General features: G+C 39.3%; 1 protein-coding gene across 1 annotated transcript in view; it reads left to right on the forward strand.

Moving 5' to 3' along the window:
- Positions 1-16,532, forward strand: part of PKHD1 (PKHD1 ciliary IPT domain containing fibrocystin/polyductin) — a gene marked incomplete at both ends in the record, with an annotated part of 416,219 nt that overhangs the window by 68,646 nt on the left and 331,041 nt on the right. The window contains 3 exons of the mRNA XM_080665111.1: positions 1,487-1,630; positions 6,660-6,879; positions 14,747-14,897. Of these exons, the coding sequence (XP_080521237.1) occupies positions 1,487-1,630; positions 6,660-6,879; positions 14,747-14,897 (515 nt within the window). The remainder of the gene's footprint in view (positions 1-1,486; positions 1,631-6,659; positions 6,880-14,746; positions 14,898-16,532) is intronic.

The raw sequence follows: 16,532 nt of genomic DNA on the forward strand, positions 1-16,532 counted from the left end.
AAAGTACAGAGGAAATTGTGGGAGTTGAAACAGACTGATGGAGTACTAGCCAAGCCTTTTCTTAGAATAAATCTGTCCGGCTTCAGCTGGGTGGGATGTTATGGGAACTGGGATTTTGATCCCTAGTATGTCCGTAACAGCTGGGTGAGCTTCAGCTTCCTTATTTGATAAAGGGGTTTGGGTTGGATGCTCCCTAGTTCCCCTTTCTTCTCTCTACGATTCTATGATTTTTGTAGCGAGAAAGCAGAGGTATGAAAGGCATGAGAAGCAAAGTGTTGTTCTTGAGTTTACCAGGTGGCTGTGTAAGGACCACCTGGACTTGCTATGAAGGCAGTAGAAACTCAAACTCTTTCTCAGTGTGGACTAGAAATTGCATGTGTCTGAGTGTCCTGGTGACATTTACCTTTATTGATTCTCAAACTGAAGCAAAATGTGTGTGTTAAAAATTGTCATACTTTTATCCATTAGAGACAGGAACTGTCATACAGTGCTGTGCAACATTATTTTGGAGAAAAATATGGGAATATTCATTAAAACTAAAAATTTACGTTTCCTCTGACCTAGAAATTCCACTTCTAAGAATTTGCAATAGTTTTATTTAAATAAGTGTACTGTTCATTGCAGCACACGAATTATAGCAAGAGAGGATAAATAATGGAATTATCAATCAATAGGAAAATTGCTGAATAAATTATGGCATAATTATATAATGAAATTCTAAATAGCCATTAAAGTGATGAGTTACATCCTTATATATAGACTTGGAAAAATGTCTATGCTATTCCTTTATAAAACAAGTTGTATAAAAATATGTATAGAAAGATACTTTGAATAAAAAATATGTATGCTTAGAAAATTCTGGAAGGATTCACAAGACATCTATACATAGCTACTTTTAGTGAGTGAGATAGGTGATTAGGGAAACTTTTACTTTATTTTTTATACTTTTTTTTTTGTATAAAAACTTAAAGAATTATAAAGAAGCATTACTGCCCTAGCCGGTTTGGCTCAGTAGATAGAACATTGGCTTATGGACAGAAAGTCCTGGGTTCGATTCCGGTCAAGGGCACATATCTCCGTTGCAGGTTCAATCCCTGGCCCTGGTCAGGGTGCATGCAGGGGGAAACCAATGGATGTGTCTCCCTCACATCAATGTTTCTATCTCTCTCCTTCCTTTCCACTCCTAAAAATCAATGGAAAAATATCCTCGTGTGAGGATTAACAACAACTAAAGAAGCATTACTTTTCTATATGAAAATTATTACATTTTTATAGGTTTTTGACTATGATTGTGGTCAGACAAACAAGGAATTTGGCTTAGTGAAAATAAGCTGAGGGAGGCTGTCAGGGGCTTGAAGCTAGCTGTGTGGATCCTGGAGGGTGTAAAAAGAGTGATGGGCAGCAAGGAAGCGTGAATTTGAATTGCGAGTTAAGTAAAGAAAGAGATCTGCCTCTATGATCGTGCATTTGTGATTGTGTTTTGAAGGCTGCCTGGGTGGACGGCTTGTGCATGTGTTTGGAGCAGGTTTTTCTCCAGGGAACATCTCCGCTGCCGTGTGTGGTGCTCCCTGCCAAGTCCTGGCTAACGCTACAGTGTCTGCCTTCAGCTGCTTGGTTCTCCCCCTGGATGGTCAGTAATAATGCCGTCTGTTTTTAAGAGAGTATATATGAGAATGATATTCTTTGGTTAGCTCCGTTTTAGTGATTAACACTGTATGCACCTCTAATTTTTCTGTGTTCCTGGGGAAAGAATTTCTCTACTTCCCGTCTAAAATGGTAGCTAGAATCAAGGACCTTGTATTAAAATGTTGTCATATTAATGGCAACAAAAATTTATCACCTATGTTCTTGATTGCAGTCATATGATCATGGAGAAAGTAATTTTGAGTTCTAAATATTGATTTCAATGACAGCTTTTGGTCTCTGTCTGGGGTGGGGCTGTTAAAAACATCTGGTTATTCCAGGTACTAGAGAAGGGATCAGATCATCAAGCTATTTCTCGCATATTTGCCTAATGGCTGAGTTCTTGAATTCTTATTATAGGCAAAAGAGCCAACATTAACATCATCCTCTTATTCTGCAATGTTCAGGTAATTACTTGGGCTCTTACGCAGTAAAACACTATGATTTCTCACTGCTTTAAGCTTCTTAGGAAGGAAGGTGTAAAGCTTTGATAGTCCCATGATAGGGCTTTACAACACAGGGTATTTACCCTCTGAGCTTTACAAAAAAAAAAAAAAAAAAAAAAAAAAAAAGGCAAAGGGAAGAAATTGCCATTGTCACTACAGGAACAGCTTAGCAGGTGATTATCTTGTTTGTATAATCATAGATATTGTACCCATGAACTGAAAAACCATTTTTACACCTGCTCTCTGTATAGTGCTATAAGTTATATTCTTAGCATGTGTCTGTACCTTGAATGCCATGCAGGTTTTACAAAGCATCATTTCATCTGAGCTTGGGAAAAAAATTTCAAGATGGATAATATTGTGATGGCGGTTTGCATTGGATTGTCTTACACAAGAAGGAGAAAGAGGAGCAGGAAAAAAGAAAAGGAGAAACCATTGTTACTTAAAATGCTAGAAATTGAGTTTCTATATCATCATATATATAAACAGAACGTTGTGGAGGAGACCTATGCTACTTAAAATTTTACAGTAGGAAGCCAAATAAATTTAATTCCACAATGAGAAACTTAAGATACAGTAGATTTAAGTTTAAGATGTTTTCTGTTTCATTTTTCGCTCTACCTTCTATGCATAGAATAGTGCTGGCACAGTGCATGTGCAAAATCAATGCTTGATAAAGGAATAAATGAAGGAATTCGGAAACCATGGGAACAGAAAATCAAGACTCAACATTTTTAGGTTTTAATATTTAATAATAATGCTAAATTTTTTTAAAAAAGGCTTTTATATATACACTGCTTAAATTAATTAACTTTTTAAAGCCCTGTGGTATTATTTAAAGACATTTGATTTCAACTAGAAGTCCAAGATAAAAACCACCGAGGTTACAGGGTTAGGTAAATTGTGGTACTGGAAGTGTGACAACTCCTAGGGGAGGAATAATATAAATTATTTTATTTTAAAGATTTAATGAAGTTAGAAAAGGATTTGGAGAATGAGTTAGAAGCTGTAACTCTTATCATTGTCACTAGGTGTCACCAAACACTCATTGATTGTGCAAGAGCTGCTAATTTACTGGAAATGGATAAGTTGACTTATTTTCTCCTTTCATGAAAAGAAAAAAAGAAAAAGAAAAGTATTAAAAAAAAAAACTTAATGACAGTATCCAAAGATGGAAAGGAACTAATAAAAACCAACTCCATTGGTTCTTTACTTGAGATCCAAGGTAGTATTTGGGGATTCTGTCAACTCCCTGAAACTGATGAAAACATTTTGAGTATATGATTATGTATATTTTTTCCTACGAAATAGGTTTATAATGGACATGAAATAGTCAAAGGGAGTGTCTCTCACAAATTATTAGAAACTACTAATAATTTCTCTACTTGAAGATAAGATTGCATGTAATCAATCTATATTTGTTATATAAATTTATGTTATATTTAAAAAAATTTTTAGAGGACTATTTCACAAGCAGCTATTATGTGCACTGACCACCAGGGGACAGATGCTCCAACTGGTAGGTTAGCTTGCTGCTGGGGTCCGGCCTATTGGGACTGGGTGAGATGGGGCCGGACATGCCCTCCTGTGGTCCCTCCCACAGTCTCTCCCTGGCCACCAGCCTGCAGTTGGCCCCGATCTCTGGCCAGGCGAGGACCCCTACCCATGCACAAATTCGTGCACCAGGCCTCTAGTTGAGAATATAATATCATTTCTATTGTTTTTGCTAGAGCAGTAACAGCAGCATCACTGGGAATTTGTTAGAAATGCAAATTCATGAAACCTACTGGATCTGAAACATTCCAACAAGTAGATATTTTGGTATTTCACTTCTGAACTCCCTCTGAATTCTGACATTCTTTCCTAATTTGAAGCTCCAAACTAGGTAACTCCTCTGTATAAGCAAGTTCTGACCATATTGGGTAGCATCATAAGATGCCTACATATAATCTGGTCTCATATTTGTTTTAAAAATTACACTGCTGCTTTGCTGGTTTATGATCTCTCTGTTACTATTATTCCAAGGTGTTTTTTCTTCTTCTTTCTTTGTAACATAACTGTGCACAGCTGGAATTTCCTCATCTTATATTTATATAATTTCTTTTTTTCTTTTGTGGTTTACTGCCTTACTATTTTCATTTAGTCTTTTTGTTTATTTCTCTTAACTTCTCTAATTTGCTAAGGTCACTTTGAATTCTGACCCTTGCTTTGAGTTCTATTTCTTAGTTTGACTTTGCATAATGAAGAAAGCAATGTTTCAGACTCTGGGATGCAGATGATGGCTTAGAACCCAAACTTTCCTAATTATTGTTTTGCTTATTCTGATACCACAGCACAAATGTGTTTTCTTTTCATCAGTAGAGCAGGGGGTTTAAAGGTGCCACTCCAAAAAGGTTTTTTTGGTTGCTACTTTTGGTATTCTCTCTCTTTACCTTTCTCCCACACTGTGCTTCTAACATAAAAAGAATTATATTTTGTTCATGTGATAGATTGTAAAACATCTTGTCAGGTGAAACTGGTACTTTGTATTTATAAAATCAGCAAGATGTTGATCTTTGACTGTTTTGCTCTTATACCTTGAATTATACTACATGACTTTTTCATGGAAACTTTAACTTTTCCATGAGGCAGGAAAAGCTAAAGTGATTAAGGTTACACCACTATTTAGTGGCCGAACCTTGAGTAAAATCCATGGATTCTGATCCCAGCCCTCAGTAACATTTCATCATCCACTTTGTCAATTTGCATCCACCAAATCACCCATAATGAGTTCATTATTTTATAGGTGTTGAGCCTGTTTTTATTTGCCCTAGGGCTTACTTACTGGAAGTTCTCATGTTTGTTTCCTCTACCCATAGGAGTCTTACTAGTACTTGCCAGCCATTTTAATGGCTATGATTCATTCAGGACACATTCACAGACAATCTGCTATGTGGCGGATGCTTTGGAATGTAAGAGCAACAATAATAATATGTGCATGTGATTGCATAAGTGCAAACCCTCTCACATGGACGTACCTCATTTGTCCCTGTTTCATGCAGCAGTGTGATGGAGACAGGGCTTAGTTTCAAGCCCACAGTTTCTGATAACATTTGTCATGTACCTGCATAGACAGGCTACCTGTAGAGATAGAAGGCTAGAGAAAATTTTTCTTATTTCTTCTTTATTTCATTCAGGTTTTCAGGTAGAGCTACTCCAAAACCATCTCGTGTAGAGATTAATCTTCCTGATTAAAGTTATTGCCAGTCTGCCTTGTTGATGCTGAAAACATTGTGTCTTATGACCTGGAAAGAAATGGCCTAGGGGGTCAAAGGGCTTTGAATAATTGCTTTTCTTCTTTACAAAAGGTTAATAGTCATAATTATAGGAAAATCAAGGACTTCTTTTAATCAAGAGATCCCATAAAGAGAATGAAAAGTTTAGCCACAAACCTGGTGAAGGTATCAGTAGCCATATAACCTCCATAGGTTTAGTACTCAGAATATATAAAGAACACAAATTAATAAGATAAATATTCCAATAGAGAAAAGGACAAATGACAGAAATAGGAATTTCATAGAAGAGAAAACATGTTATTACTAAACTTGTAAAAATTGTTTGATAAAACAATTGATAAACATGCAATTTAAGGCTGCAATGAGGTGCCATTGTACACTCATTGGACTGGTCAAAATTAAGAGTCTGATAATCACAAGTGCTGACAATTATGTGGAGTAGCAGGAACTCAAAATTATTGCTGGTAGGAATGTAACATGACACAACCACTTTGAAAACAATATGGCTCTATCTTTTAAAGTTGAATTTGTATACAAGCAATTTGAAGGCATATACCTTAGAGAAAATTTTGTACATGTTTATAGAAGCAAAAACTAGGAAATATCCAAAAGTCTATTAATAAGAGAAATGAAAACCATATTGTATATTCACACAGTATAGTATTGAACAGCAGTGAAAATGTATGGACACGGTCAATGGGGGAAAAAGGAGACATGTAATACTTATAAAGAATTGAAAAAAAGAAAAAAAAGTATGGACAACATTTACATGTGATAATATAAGTAAATCTTGGAAGTATACTACTGAGTGAAAAAATCAGGTCCAAGAATACTATGTCACATATTTTATTTATAAAATTCAAAAACAGGTATAACCCAGTAATCTTTTGTTCAGGAATATAAAGCCATTTGAGAAAACTATTTTAAAAATGCAAGTGGTTGTTTCTGAGAATGAAGAGGAAGAGGGTGGACTTGGTGAGGAGCATTCAGATTTGAAAGTATCACAACTCTTTTAGATTTTGTGTTGGTTGGCAGATTCACATGAATTTTTCTTATTATGTTGTTTTATATTTCATAAAAAATTTACTTATATTATTCTGTGTGTATTATGTACACATAATGTATTTTAAAAGAAGTAAACTGATTATTTTCCTATTAGTTAAAGGACAGCACATGAACTTCATTTATGTAACAATGTGAGGCCTCCGTTCTTTCCGTGGTTATTACCTAACCTAATGGTGACCATTTCCTGCAGTGTCTTTAGCTTCCCTGTGTGACCTGAAGCATGAGCAGGAGAGCTGTGAAGCCACCGGTCATACCTATGTGCAGTGTGACTTGACTGTCACTGTGGGGGCAGAGAAACTGCCCGAATCATGGCTTTACCTCTACATTTGTGAAGAAAGTTCCCGATGCCTCTTTGCACCAGATTACTGGACAGAGTCAGCCTTTCCATTGTTCTCAGGCCTCTTCATCAGGTAACCCTGTGCTCTCCCTCCCTGACCTTCCCCACGAATGCATGGCCAATGGACTGATGGAGGCATCAGAGACTGCAGGCTGGGTGGAGATGGCTCTGGGGCCCCACCACTCTTGTTAGAGGAACTGTTCCATTGTGGATTCCAGTCTGCATATCAAAGCATCTCCTGTCTTTTCAAGTGTTCAAGAGAACATCTGAAAAATCTGCCCAGTAAACAGCCTGCTTTGTTCTTGCTCAGATTTTAATATTTATCTTCCGATCCAAAGCAACATCTGGTGAATGCCAATGGGGAAAGAGATTAGACATTATGAAAAACAGAAGGCTCTTTTCCCCTTTCCTTTTTCTTTTCTTTCCAAACAGATTCACAAGTATTACAAAAAAGTCATAGAGAAATCCAGCAGATTGCACAATATTTACTCAAAAGCAGGGAGGATGTACAGGCAGAATGATTGTAGATCTAGGATTTTGAAGCCATAGCTTATAAGGATTTTTTGAACTTAAGAAACAAATAAACAAATACCACAACTTTCCAGGTAAATCCCCTTTCTTAAAGAACTTTAATAAAACAGATGTGACCATGTTGGTAACTCTGTATGGCCTTAATTTCCACAAGCAATTTCTTTCCTGTGTGGTGTGACTTTTCATTGCTGAGCATGGCCCTGTATCCTTCCTAACTTCTTATCTGGATGGAGTGGTTACATCTGATAGTTTATGAAGGCCTATTTTCCCATTTAAAAAATAAAACTATATAAGATCAATTACCCAGTATGAAAGAGGTGACTGGTTCTTTTCATGGCCATCCTATTATTCCATGTCTTAAGACTGTGATTTAGCATGAATTTGCCACTGGAGGTTTGTGTTAGTCAAGGAATTGACTGGTTGCTTTTTAGAAGAGCTTGAAGAACTCTGTTTAGGTCACATAGGAAATGGGGTCCTACAGGTTAGACTCAGGTGAGACTGGATTTCAGAACTCACTGCTGCTGGACACCAAGATGTACATGTTACTATCCCTGGCTCCATTGAATTGGTGGACTTGATCTAGATCCCAAGAGCTATTCCTTTGTAGTTATTCTATGTTCTTCCTCCTCACTATAGGAGGTGGCTGAGGCTACTCAGCTTCAGACCCCATTAAAATTTATGCCCTTATCTATTAACTAGAGGCCCAGTGCATGAAATTCATGCATGGGGGTGTGTGTCCCTCAGCCCAGCCTGCACCCTCTCCAATCTGGGACCCCTCGAGGGATGTCCGACTGCCCGTTTAAGCCCATTCCTAACCGGGCAGTGGGACATCCCTCTCACAATCTAGGACTGCTGGCTCACAACTGCTTGCCTGCCTGCCTTCCTGATTGCCCCTAACCACTTCTGCCTGCCAGCCTGATCACCCCCTAACCACTCCCCTGCCAGCCTGATTGCCCCTAACTGCCCTCCCCTGCTGGCCTGGTCACCCCTAACTGCCCTCCCCTGCAGGTCTGGTCCCTCCCAACTGCCCTCTCCTGCTGACCCGGTCACCCCTAACTGCCCTCCCCTGCCAGCCTCATCGCCCCTAACTGCTCTCCCCTGCTGGTCTGGTCCCCCTCCCCCAACTGCCCTCCTCTGCAGGCCTAGTCCTGCCCCCCCCAACTGCCCTCCCCTGCAGGCCTGGTCCCCCCCAACTGCTTTCCCCTGCAGGCCTGGGTCCTCCCCCAACTGCCCTTCCCTGCAGGCCCGGTCACCCCCGACTTCCCTCCTCTGCTGGCCTGGTCACCCCTAACAGCCCTCCCCTGCAGGCTTGATTGCCCTCAACTGCCCTCCATTGTAGGCCTGGTCCCTCCCAACTGCCCTCTCCTGCTGGCCTGATCGCCCACAACTGCCCTCCCCTGCTGGCCATCTTGTGGCAGCCATCTTGTGTCTACATAGGGGCAGCCATCTTTGACCACATGGGGGCAGCCATCTTGTGTGTTAGAGTAATAGTCAATTTGCATATTACTCTTTTATTAGATAGGATAGAGGCCTGGTGCATGGGTGGGGGCTGGCTGGTTTGCCCTGAAGGGTGTCCCAGATCAGGGTGTGGGTTCCCTTGGGGTGTGGGGCGGCCTGGACGAGGGACCTGTGGTGGTTTTCAGGCTGGGCACGCACCTCGGTGACCCAAGCATAGGCCAGGGCCAGCTGGAAGCAGGTATCTGGGATTTATTTATCTTCTATAATTGAAACTTTGTAGCCTTGAGCAGAGGCCAGGGCTGGCCAGGGCAGGTGGGAAGCTTGGCTTCCTCCATTGCTTGGGGCAACCCAAGCCTCCTGCTTGCTCCAGCTCCGTGGCCGCCGCCATCTTGGTTGGGTTAATTTGCATACTCGCTCCTTATTGGCTGGTGGGCATGGCTTGTGGGTGTAGCGGAGGTACGGTCAATTTGCATGTTTCTCTTTTAATAGATAGGATATCATCTTGAAAGTGCTATTCAATGTTCTAGATATCATAGCAGGCAAAAGTGGGTGTGTTTTCTTGAGAAAGAATGAAAATAAGTGTTGTGAGCTAAACAAACAAAGTGTATACTTAGTGTTGAGGGTGAGAGGAACCACATGGCTCTTTGCTGCTATGAGAAGGAAAGTTAGAACAATCTACAGAGATCACTTGGACAATATGCACCAATAACCTTAAAATTCTTTGTATTTGGAGACTCATCAATTTCACTACTAGGATTTTATTTTAAGAAAGCAGTTTGAAGTATGTAATATTTATGAAAACATGTTCTTTGAAGGTTTAAGTATCATAAAAATTTGAAATGAAATAAGTGTTCAGTAATAAAGAATGCATTCAGATGATAATATACTAAGAAACCTTTGAAAACCATGTTGCAGAATATTTAACCAAAGAGGGACATGCTTACAATATATTGGAAAGTGAAAGGCACAAGTCACAAAATAGTGTATTATCTATTCCTAATGGTATATATTAGGGGTTCTCAAACTTTTTAAACAGGGGCCCAGTTCACTGTCCCTCAGACCGTTGGAGGGCCGGACTATAGTTTAAAAAAAAAAACTATGAACAAATTCCTATACGCACTGCAGGCCCGGGACGAGTCAGCTGTTAAGCAGGACAGGCAGCGGCACCCAGAGGGCTGGATAAATGTCCTTGGCGGGCCGCATGTGGCCCGCGGGTCGTAGTTTGAGGACCCCTGGTATATATAATGCATATATTTCTATAAGCATGTAATAGGTTGCCGGAACTGACTGGCAGACTTTGAATGACGGATGAATGACTACTTTGACACACGTTTCTGAGAAAGAGAAGCTAAGGGGCTAGTTGGCATTAGGAGCCAAAAAAGCCTCGATTGCCTGCCTTGTTAGCCTTTTATTGTCATAATAGTTTGAACTAAAATTAACTATTAGATACAATTAGCAGTGTAAGTATTCTTGAGAAAGCATATGTGTCTGTCCTGTCCTTTAAGCAAGGACATGTCTAAGTAAACACCCAAGGGTTCAGACTTGTTTGGAAAAGTCAAGGTAGGGGCTGCCACCTTCGGCAAGTTCTCCCAGAGGCCCCTGACCTTTTGGAGAATCCTTCTTACAGATATTCCAACCAAGTCCCATGCTTCCCTACAATAGGTGATTAGAAAAAAGACTGGAAGGATGTATTCTACAGCATTGAGAGTGCCTATTCTTGGGTGGCTGTAGTGCTGGTCATGTTTATTTTAGTTATTGAGTTTTTATGTATTTTTTTCAGTGAACATATACTAATTTAAAAACCAGAAAACATACTGTAAATTATACAAGGGGCATTAAGAAAGTCATGTGCCAAATAGCTTACCTTGGTTTCTCTTAAGATTATACCTGTGAAGCCAGAGAACTATCTTAGCAGGGGACCCATTTCCATGAAATGCTTTATCCCCCTGCCAGTCACTGCCACTATGGATTTGATGTCAATGGACAAAGGTAGACATGCATATCTGTGGTGAAAATATGCCCAGTTCATCTGTCCATCCATCCATCCATCCATCCATCCATCCATCCATCCATCCATCCATCTATCCATCCATCCATCCATCCATCCATCCACCCACCTACCCACTTATCAAGTTCCTACTATGTTTTAGGTACTGTGTCAGGAGGTGGTCACTCCATGGTGAATAAGGCTTCAAAGTCCCTGCCCTTAAGGGTAGAAGAGAAAGCCAGACAATAAACAATACGATCCCATCTTGTGATAAGGACTATAAAGTGATGGAAAATGGTGGGGGCTACTTTATATGATGTGCTCAGAGGATGCTTCTCTGAAGAAGTGCCTTTAGTGCTGGACTAAGAAGAAGAAGGTGTCATTATGGAGAGTCAGGCAGTGGGGGTAGCAAATGCAAAGAACCCATCAAGTTTTATGAACTGTCAGAGGACAAAGGGCAGTAGAGTGAAGAGGAAGGAAAGTGGCTCTAGATGAGCTCAGGGAGATCTGTAAGGCCTTGAAGGCCATAAAAGGAGCTTAGGTTCTATTCTAAGAACAGATTAAGTTAATTAAGTATCTTTCCAAAGTCATGGAGACAAGCCTATACAGTGCCAGGACCGGAACCCAAGGCTTCTGACTCACAGTGTGCTTAGCACAAGGCCCTGCTGTTAGCAGTAGCAAAGAAAGTCTTGGCTGGACTGCATGGGTTCAATGACATTTCAGAGCCATAGGAAGCAATTTCAGGCTAAGTGAGGAAGATAGAATGATGCAAGTGCTTTTTATTGCCTGTCCTAGAGAGTGCATACAGGAAGATAATGGGGTTACTTTTGGATCTGATCAGACCAACTAGGTTAGTGGTCAGAAAACTTAGAACTTTCTTTGCTATCATTTGGACCAAAAATTTTTACCATGTTCCTTCACAATAAATATCTGTGTATGTGTGCATGCATATCTATATAACCTATATGCATGTATCTCTATCTATACACATGTTTATACTTACATTTAAATCTCGCCAACTACACTACTTAATTCATAGGATTATTATGAAAGAAAACATGGAATAGTAACTATTAAGAAACTTAGAAATTTTGTAGATGTTAGACTATTTTTAATATCCTGGAGTTTCTGCTAATTTTGATGATGGCTTTTTAATGAAAAAAAATCTCTAGTGAGATAATCAGGAACAAATACAAAAAGAAATATGAGCTAAAGCTTATTAAAAAAAGTCTAAGCTAACAGAAAAGGGTTTTAACTTTTTTGGAGCAAGAAGAACCTGATTAGGAAAGACAGTGCGTTGCTACAGGCAAATGAAAGGAGAGAGAAGTGACTGACAAAGAGCCTAGAGAGGCAGAGAAAGCTCATTGGGAGGGTGGGAGCCAAAGACCAAGAAAGTTGTGAAGGAAGTTGGTCATTCTTTTCCTTGAGTTCATGTCGGTATCCCAGATCATCTCTATACTGAGAACAAAAACCTAGCTCATATGATTGGTAATCAATGTGACAGGAGGACACACAACAGAGAGAGGTGATGGGCACATATTCTTTTATTTGATTAAAAAGGGAAAAAGGGGAATTCTGGATAGTTAGACAACTAAGCTTGGTTATCCCTGACGAATTTCTAGAATGAATTATTCATCAGATGGTTTGTGAGCCTTCAGAAAGGGAAGTCGCTATCTGGGAATCAACTCACAAGGAATGTGATGGTGTGGTGGACCAACTTCATTTCCTTCTCAAACTGTTCCAAATACCCTCTCTACCCCCAGTAACAAAGGAAAGGTTCTAGCCATAAAGCCCAAGGACACAAACAGCCAGTTGGTTTGAAGTTACGTGTTTTATTTGAACAGTCCATGTGAATTTTGAATTCTCTTCCATCCTATTTCCATATTCATCTAAATATTACATTACATTTTAATTTAAAAGTTAAATTACCTTTTTTCCCCTTCTGATTCTTAGAGTACAACTAATACTCCAGGAGCAAATGCTGTATTTATCACATGGTTCTGTCTAACCCTGGATGATGACTCAGCTAAATGTATTTGTAGCTACATTATAGGCTCCTGATTCAAAACATATTTGAGCAATGGCTCCACATAATGGAGATGACATGTACCCATAATGAATGTAAATTCACACATTCATATTTTAACAAAAATTCTACCAGCACAATTACCAGTATAGTGTGAGTGGACTTATCTGACATTTAATGTGTGCCAGATTCTGTGCAAGTCATATTGTAGGGGTCATTTTGCTCCATTCCCTCAACACTTTTATAAAATAGGCACACGATAATTAGGATGTCCATTTTATAAACCAAAGCTTAGGGGGTCATGTCTTCACAGTGTCATATAGATGTTAACTATATGCTTGGGGATTCAAATCTAACTGGTCGGCTCCCAAGCTTAGCCTCTGCATGCTAATGCTTTTCAGAAAATCAGGTGAACAAGTACAGCATGGTAAATCCTCAGGCAGTTGCCACTCTGAGACTTTGAATTTACCACCATCTTAATTTAGGCATGGGGCTACCAAATCAACAGGGAGGGCTCAGATAAAGGGAGACCACAGCCTTAGTGGTCAGTCCAAACCATGGGTGTTCAGTTCTGGGCCCCATGATGTTAACATACTGACAATCTACAATAGATTAGAGGAGAGTGGGCATGGAAATCATGTCTTGGGGGGGATATGGAGCTGGGAATATTTTAGCAGAAAGAAAAGATTAAGTAGACATGGTAGTTATCCTGCTCATTATTTTTAGCAAATTGTGGGGGCAACCATTTTGACATTGATTTGAAAAAAGATGCCCTAGTCTGACATGATTTAGTTTCTCAAGCAGTGACCTCTTGCCCTTTCTACTGCTCTTCCTGGTCTTCCCATGCGATCTGTCATCTTCATGGCTGACGTTCAATCAGCATTTCAAAACCTTAGAATACTGCTCTAGGAGACAGGACACACAGGTTCTAATTTCAGAGCTGCCATACTTTTGTGATTGACTTTATGCAAATCCCCTGATCATTTTTGGGTTATATTTCTTATACCTCTACTGATTTTACTGGCTGAAATGAGATCATACATGTGAAATTGTTGAAAAGTTTAAAATATCATGCATTAATAATCTTTGAGTTAGTTGTTACAATGCCTAAAGCCAGGATTATTGTTGAATAAATATCACACCTGTTGGGGACAATGCCCTGCAATATCCATGTGCTCATCTCCCTTACAGTGCATATTTTTAGACTTTCTGCAATGCTGTTTTTCATTTTAAATGCAGTCTGGTTTCTCTCCTTAAAGCAAGAGGACTTTTAAAGCCAGTGGCTGGTAGTATAACTGGCACATATATCGAATCTCCTTAGTCTGGGCTGTTAAGTAAGTTTAATTAATTTACTAAGTTAATGTTCCACTGCTAGCAACAGAGCCTCATTGCCATCAGCTGGGGAGAGGGAATTGAAAGCCTAAATGAGCTCATTTTTTCACAGTTGGAATTAGGGACCAGTTAGCCAGTTGTGTGGGTTTTCCAATTTCTCCATCTGCCTGGGGGGGATTCAGGCAATTCACTCCCCCAACACTAAGTGTGAGTAAGAACAGGAAGAGGGAAGGGGAAAAGAAAAAAAAAAAAAACCAACAACACACCTCCCTAACATTTGCTTCCATTTTTGGAACTGGAAGCATTGTTTGCACATTGCTTGTTAAGTTGGGCTTGGAGAAGCTTTTGCTAATGTTCTGAGAGGTTTGGAAAAGAGAAAGGCTGAAAGATATTTACTACGTGCATTTTCATTGCAGGGTGTGCAGATAAAGGGAAAACAAATAAACAATAAAATAATGGAAACAAAATTACAGAAATTTGCAAAATTTGACAAATGGCGGCCTGTAGTTGCCACAAGCTAATGGCTCGCAATGATTAATAAGAGTAAAAATAATTGCATTTCATTAAGATTGATGACACCCCATTTAACCTCCCCTCTCGTTTCAGCCCTAAAGTGGAAAGAGATGAAGTTCTCATCTATAATAGCTCCTGTAACATTACCATGGAAACTGAGGCAAAGATGGAGTGTGAGACGCCTAATCAGCCAATTACCGCCAAGATTACTGAGATACGGAAAAGCCGGGGCCAGAACACTCAGGTATAATCAAATCTTTTTTACAGACTGATTCAAACAGCTCAAATTTAATTTGTAATATTGTGTACATTAAAAAAACAATTTAGTCCAAATGGCAGCAATATATAATATTAAATGCTCTCAAACTTTGAGGAGCTGCTCTAATGCACAACATCTGAATTCATAGTTAACTATAGTTAATCATATATTTTCTCAAAAATAAATGAATGCTGCCTGGGTTCTTTTAAAACAAATTCTGAACAGATAATCTCAGCATTTTGTATTGCTTTCTGGGTGCATGCTTAAAATGGGCTTTCTGTGGCTTATTTCTTCATGAAATAAATGGCCTACAGTTTAACCAAGTGCTTCTGGAATATTTCCAAATCATTCAGCCATCCTCAATGTCTGCTGGTCCATCCAGTTCATCTCTGTTCTGTGGAGAATAGAGTGGAAACTTCAGCTTCTGAGGAAATTACATGCAAATTAAAACCGAAAAGTTCTGCCAGGTCATTTTGTCTGTCTTCTCTACCTCAGTTTATCCTTTTTGAAATCATCTAAACCACCCCCTTCAAGTGGCTCTCCAAGATACTGTCTTAAAAGTCCCCAGTGAGAGTCCACAGCTTCCCCAGGGATTTTTGTGAACTGAAATCCAAGACTAAGGGCTCTTTGGAAATACATCAGATAATCTTTCACAGCTCCCAGGCTTCTCACGGCACACCTACAAAATATAACATTTCTGGAGCACCTACTCCCTTAGGTGCCTTCCTCTTTATGAAAGCAATTCCCATATTTTTCTCTTTTATGTCTCTTTTTATTTGGAACAAACATTTATTGAATGCCTATTGTGTGCCACACATTATAGCAGATTCTCTTGTGAAAGCTGCTTCAGTTAAACCTTCCAAATTCTAAGCTATACTTTTGAGTTTGTAAGGCATGTTTTTTCTATAGACTGCTGAGGTTGAATGTATCACTTATCTGAGTAACTTTAGGTAAGTTACAGAACCCCTCTGTGCTTTAGTCTTATCTGTAAAGTGGGGTAAGAATAGCATACCTTAATAGGCTTGGTGTGAGGATTCTAACACAAGAGCCTTTGCCACTGAAAATGACACCAAACACCATTTAAATGTCTGTTAGCCATTACTGACTGTGCTATTTTGCTAGAAGCAGTTCTAGAAAATGATGCAGAATTATTTTTCTGTAGTGTTTGCCATTTTGACCAGATCACTTCATTTGTTAGATTTTATCTAAGTTTTCATTGTCTCAAAGGCTAATTTTGAATTTTTGAGGCCTAAATGCCTCAGTCATCTTTAAATATTTATGCAGTATGCATTTATTGAGTTCTAACCATGTTCAAGGTCCTCTGCCATACTCTGAAGGAGACAAAAATAACGTGGTTACTTTCAACAATAAAGATAATTTAAAACAAAACAAAACAAAACAAAACAAATGACATGGAAAGAGACCACCTTCAGGGAATAATAGGGAAGAGAGGCCATGTATGCAAGTAGGTAACCTTTAAAGGACACATAGTGTCGATTCATCACAGCTGGATGAAATGTTGGATGCCATCTGGACCAGTCCATTCGTTGGTGAGAAGAGTTAACTGATCTTCATAAAAAAAGATGACCTGAAAAAAGTCACAGCTAATAGTTTTGCATC

Source organism: Plecotus auritus (genome assembly GCF_963455305.1).
Source record: "Plecotus auritus genome assembly, chromosome: 4".
In the NCBI taxonomy this organism is placed as follows: domain Eukaryota; kingdom Metazoa; phylum Chordata; class Mammalia; order Chiroptera; family Vespertilionidae; genus Plecotus; species Plecotus auritus.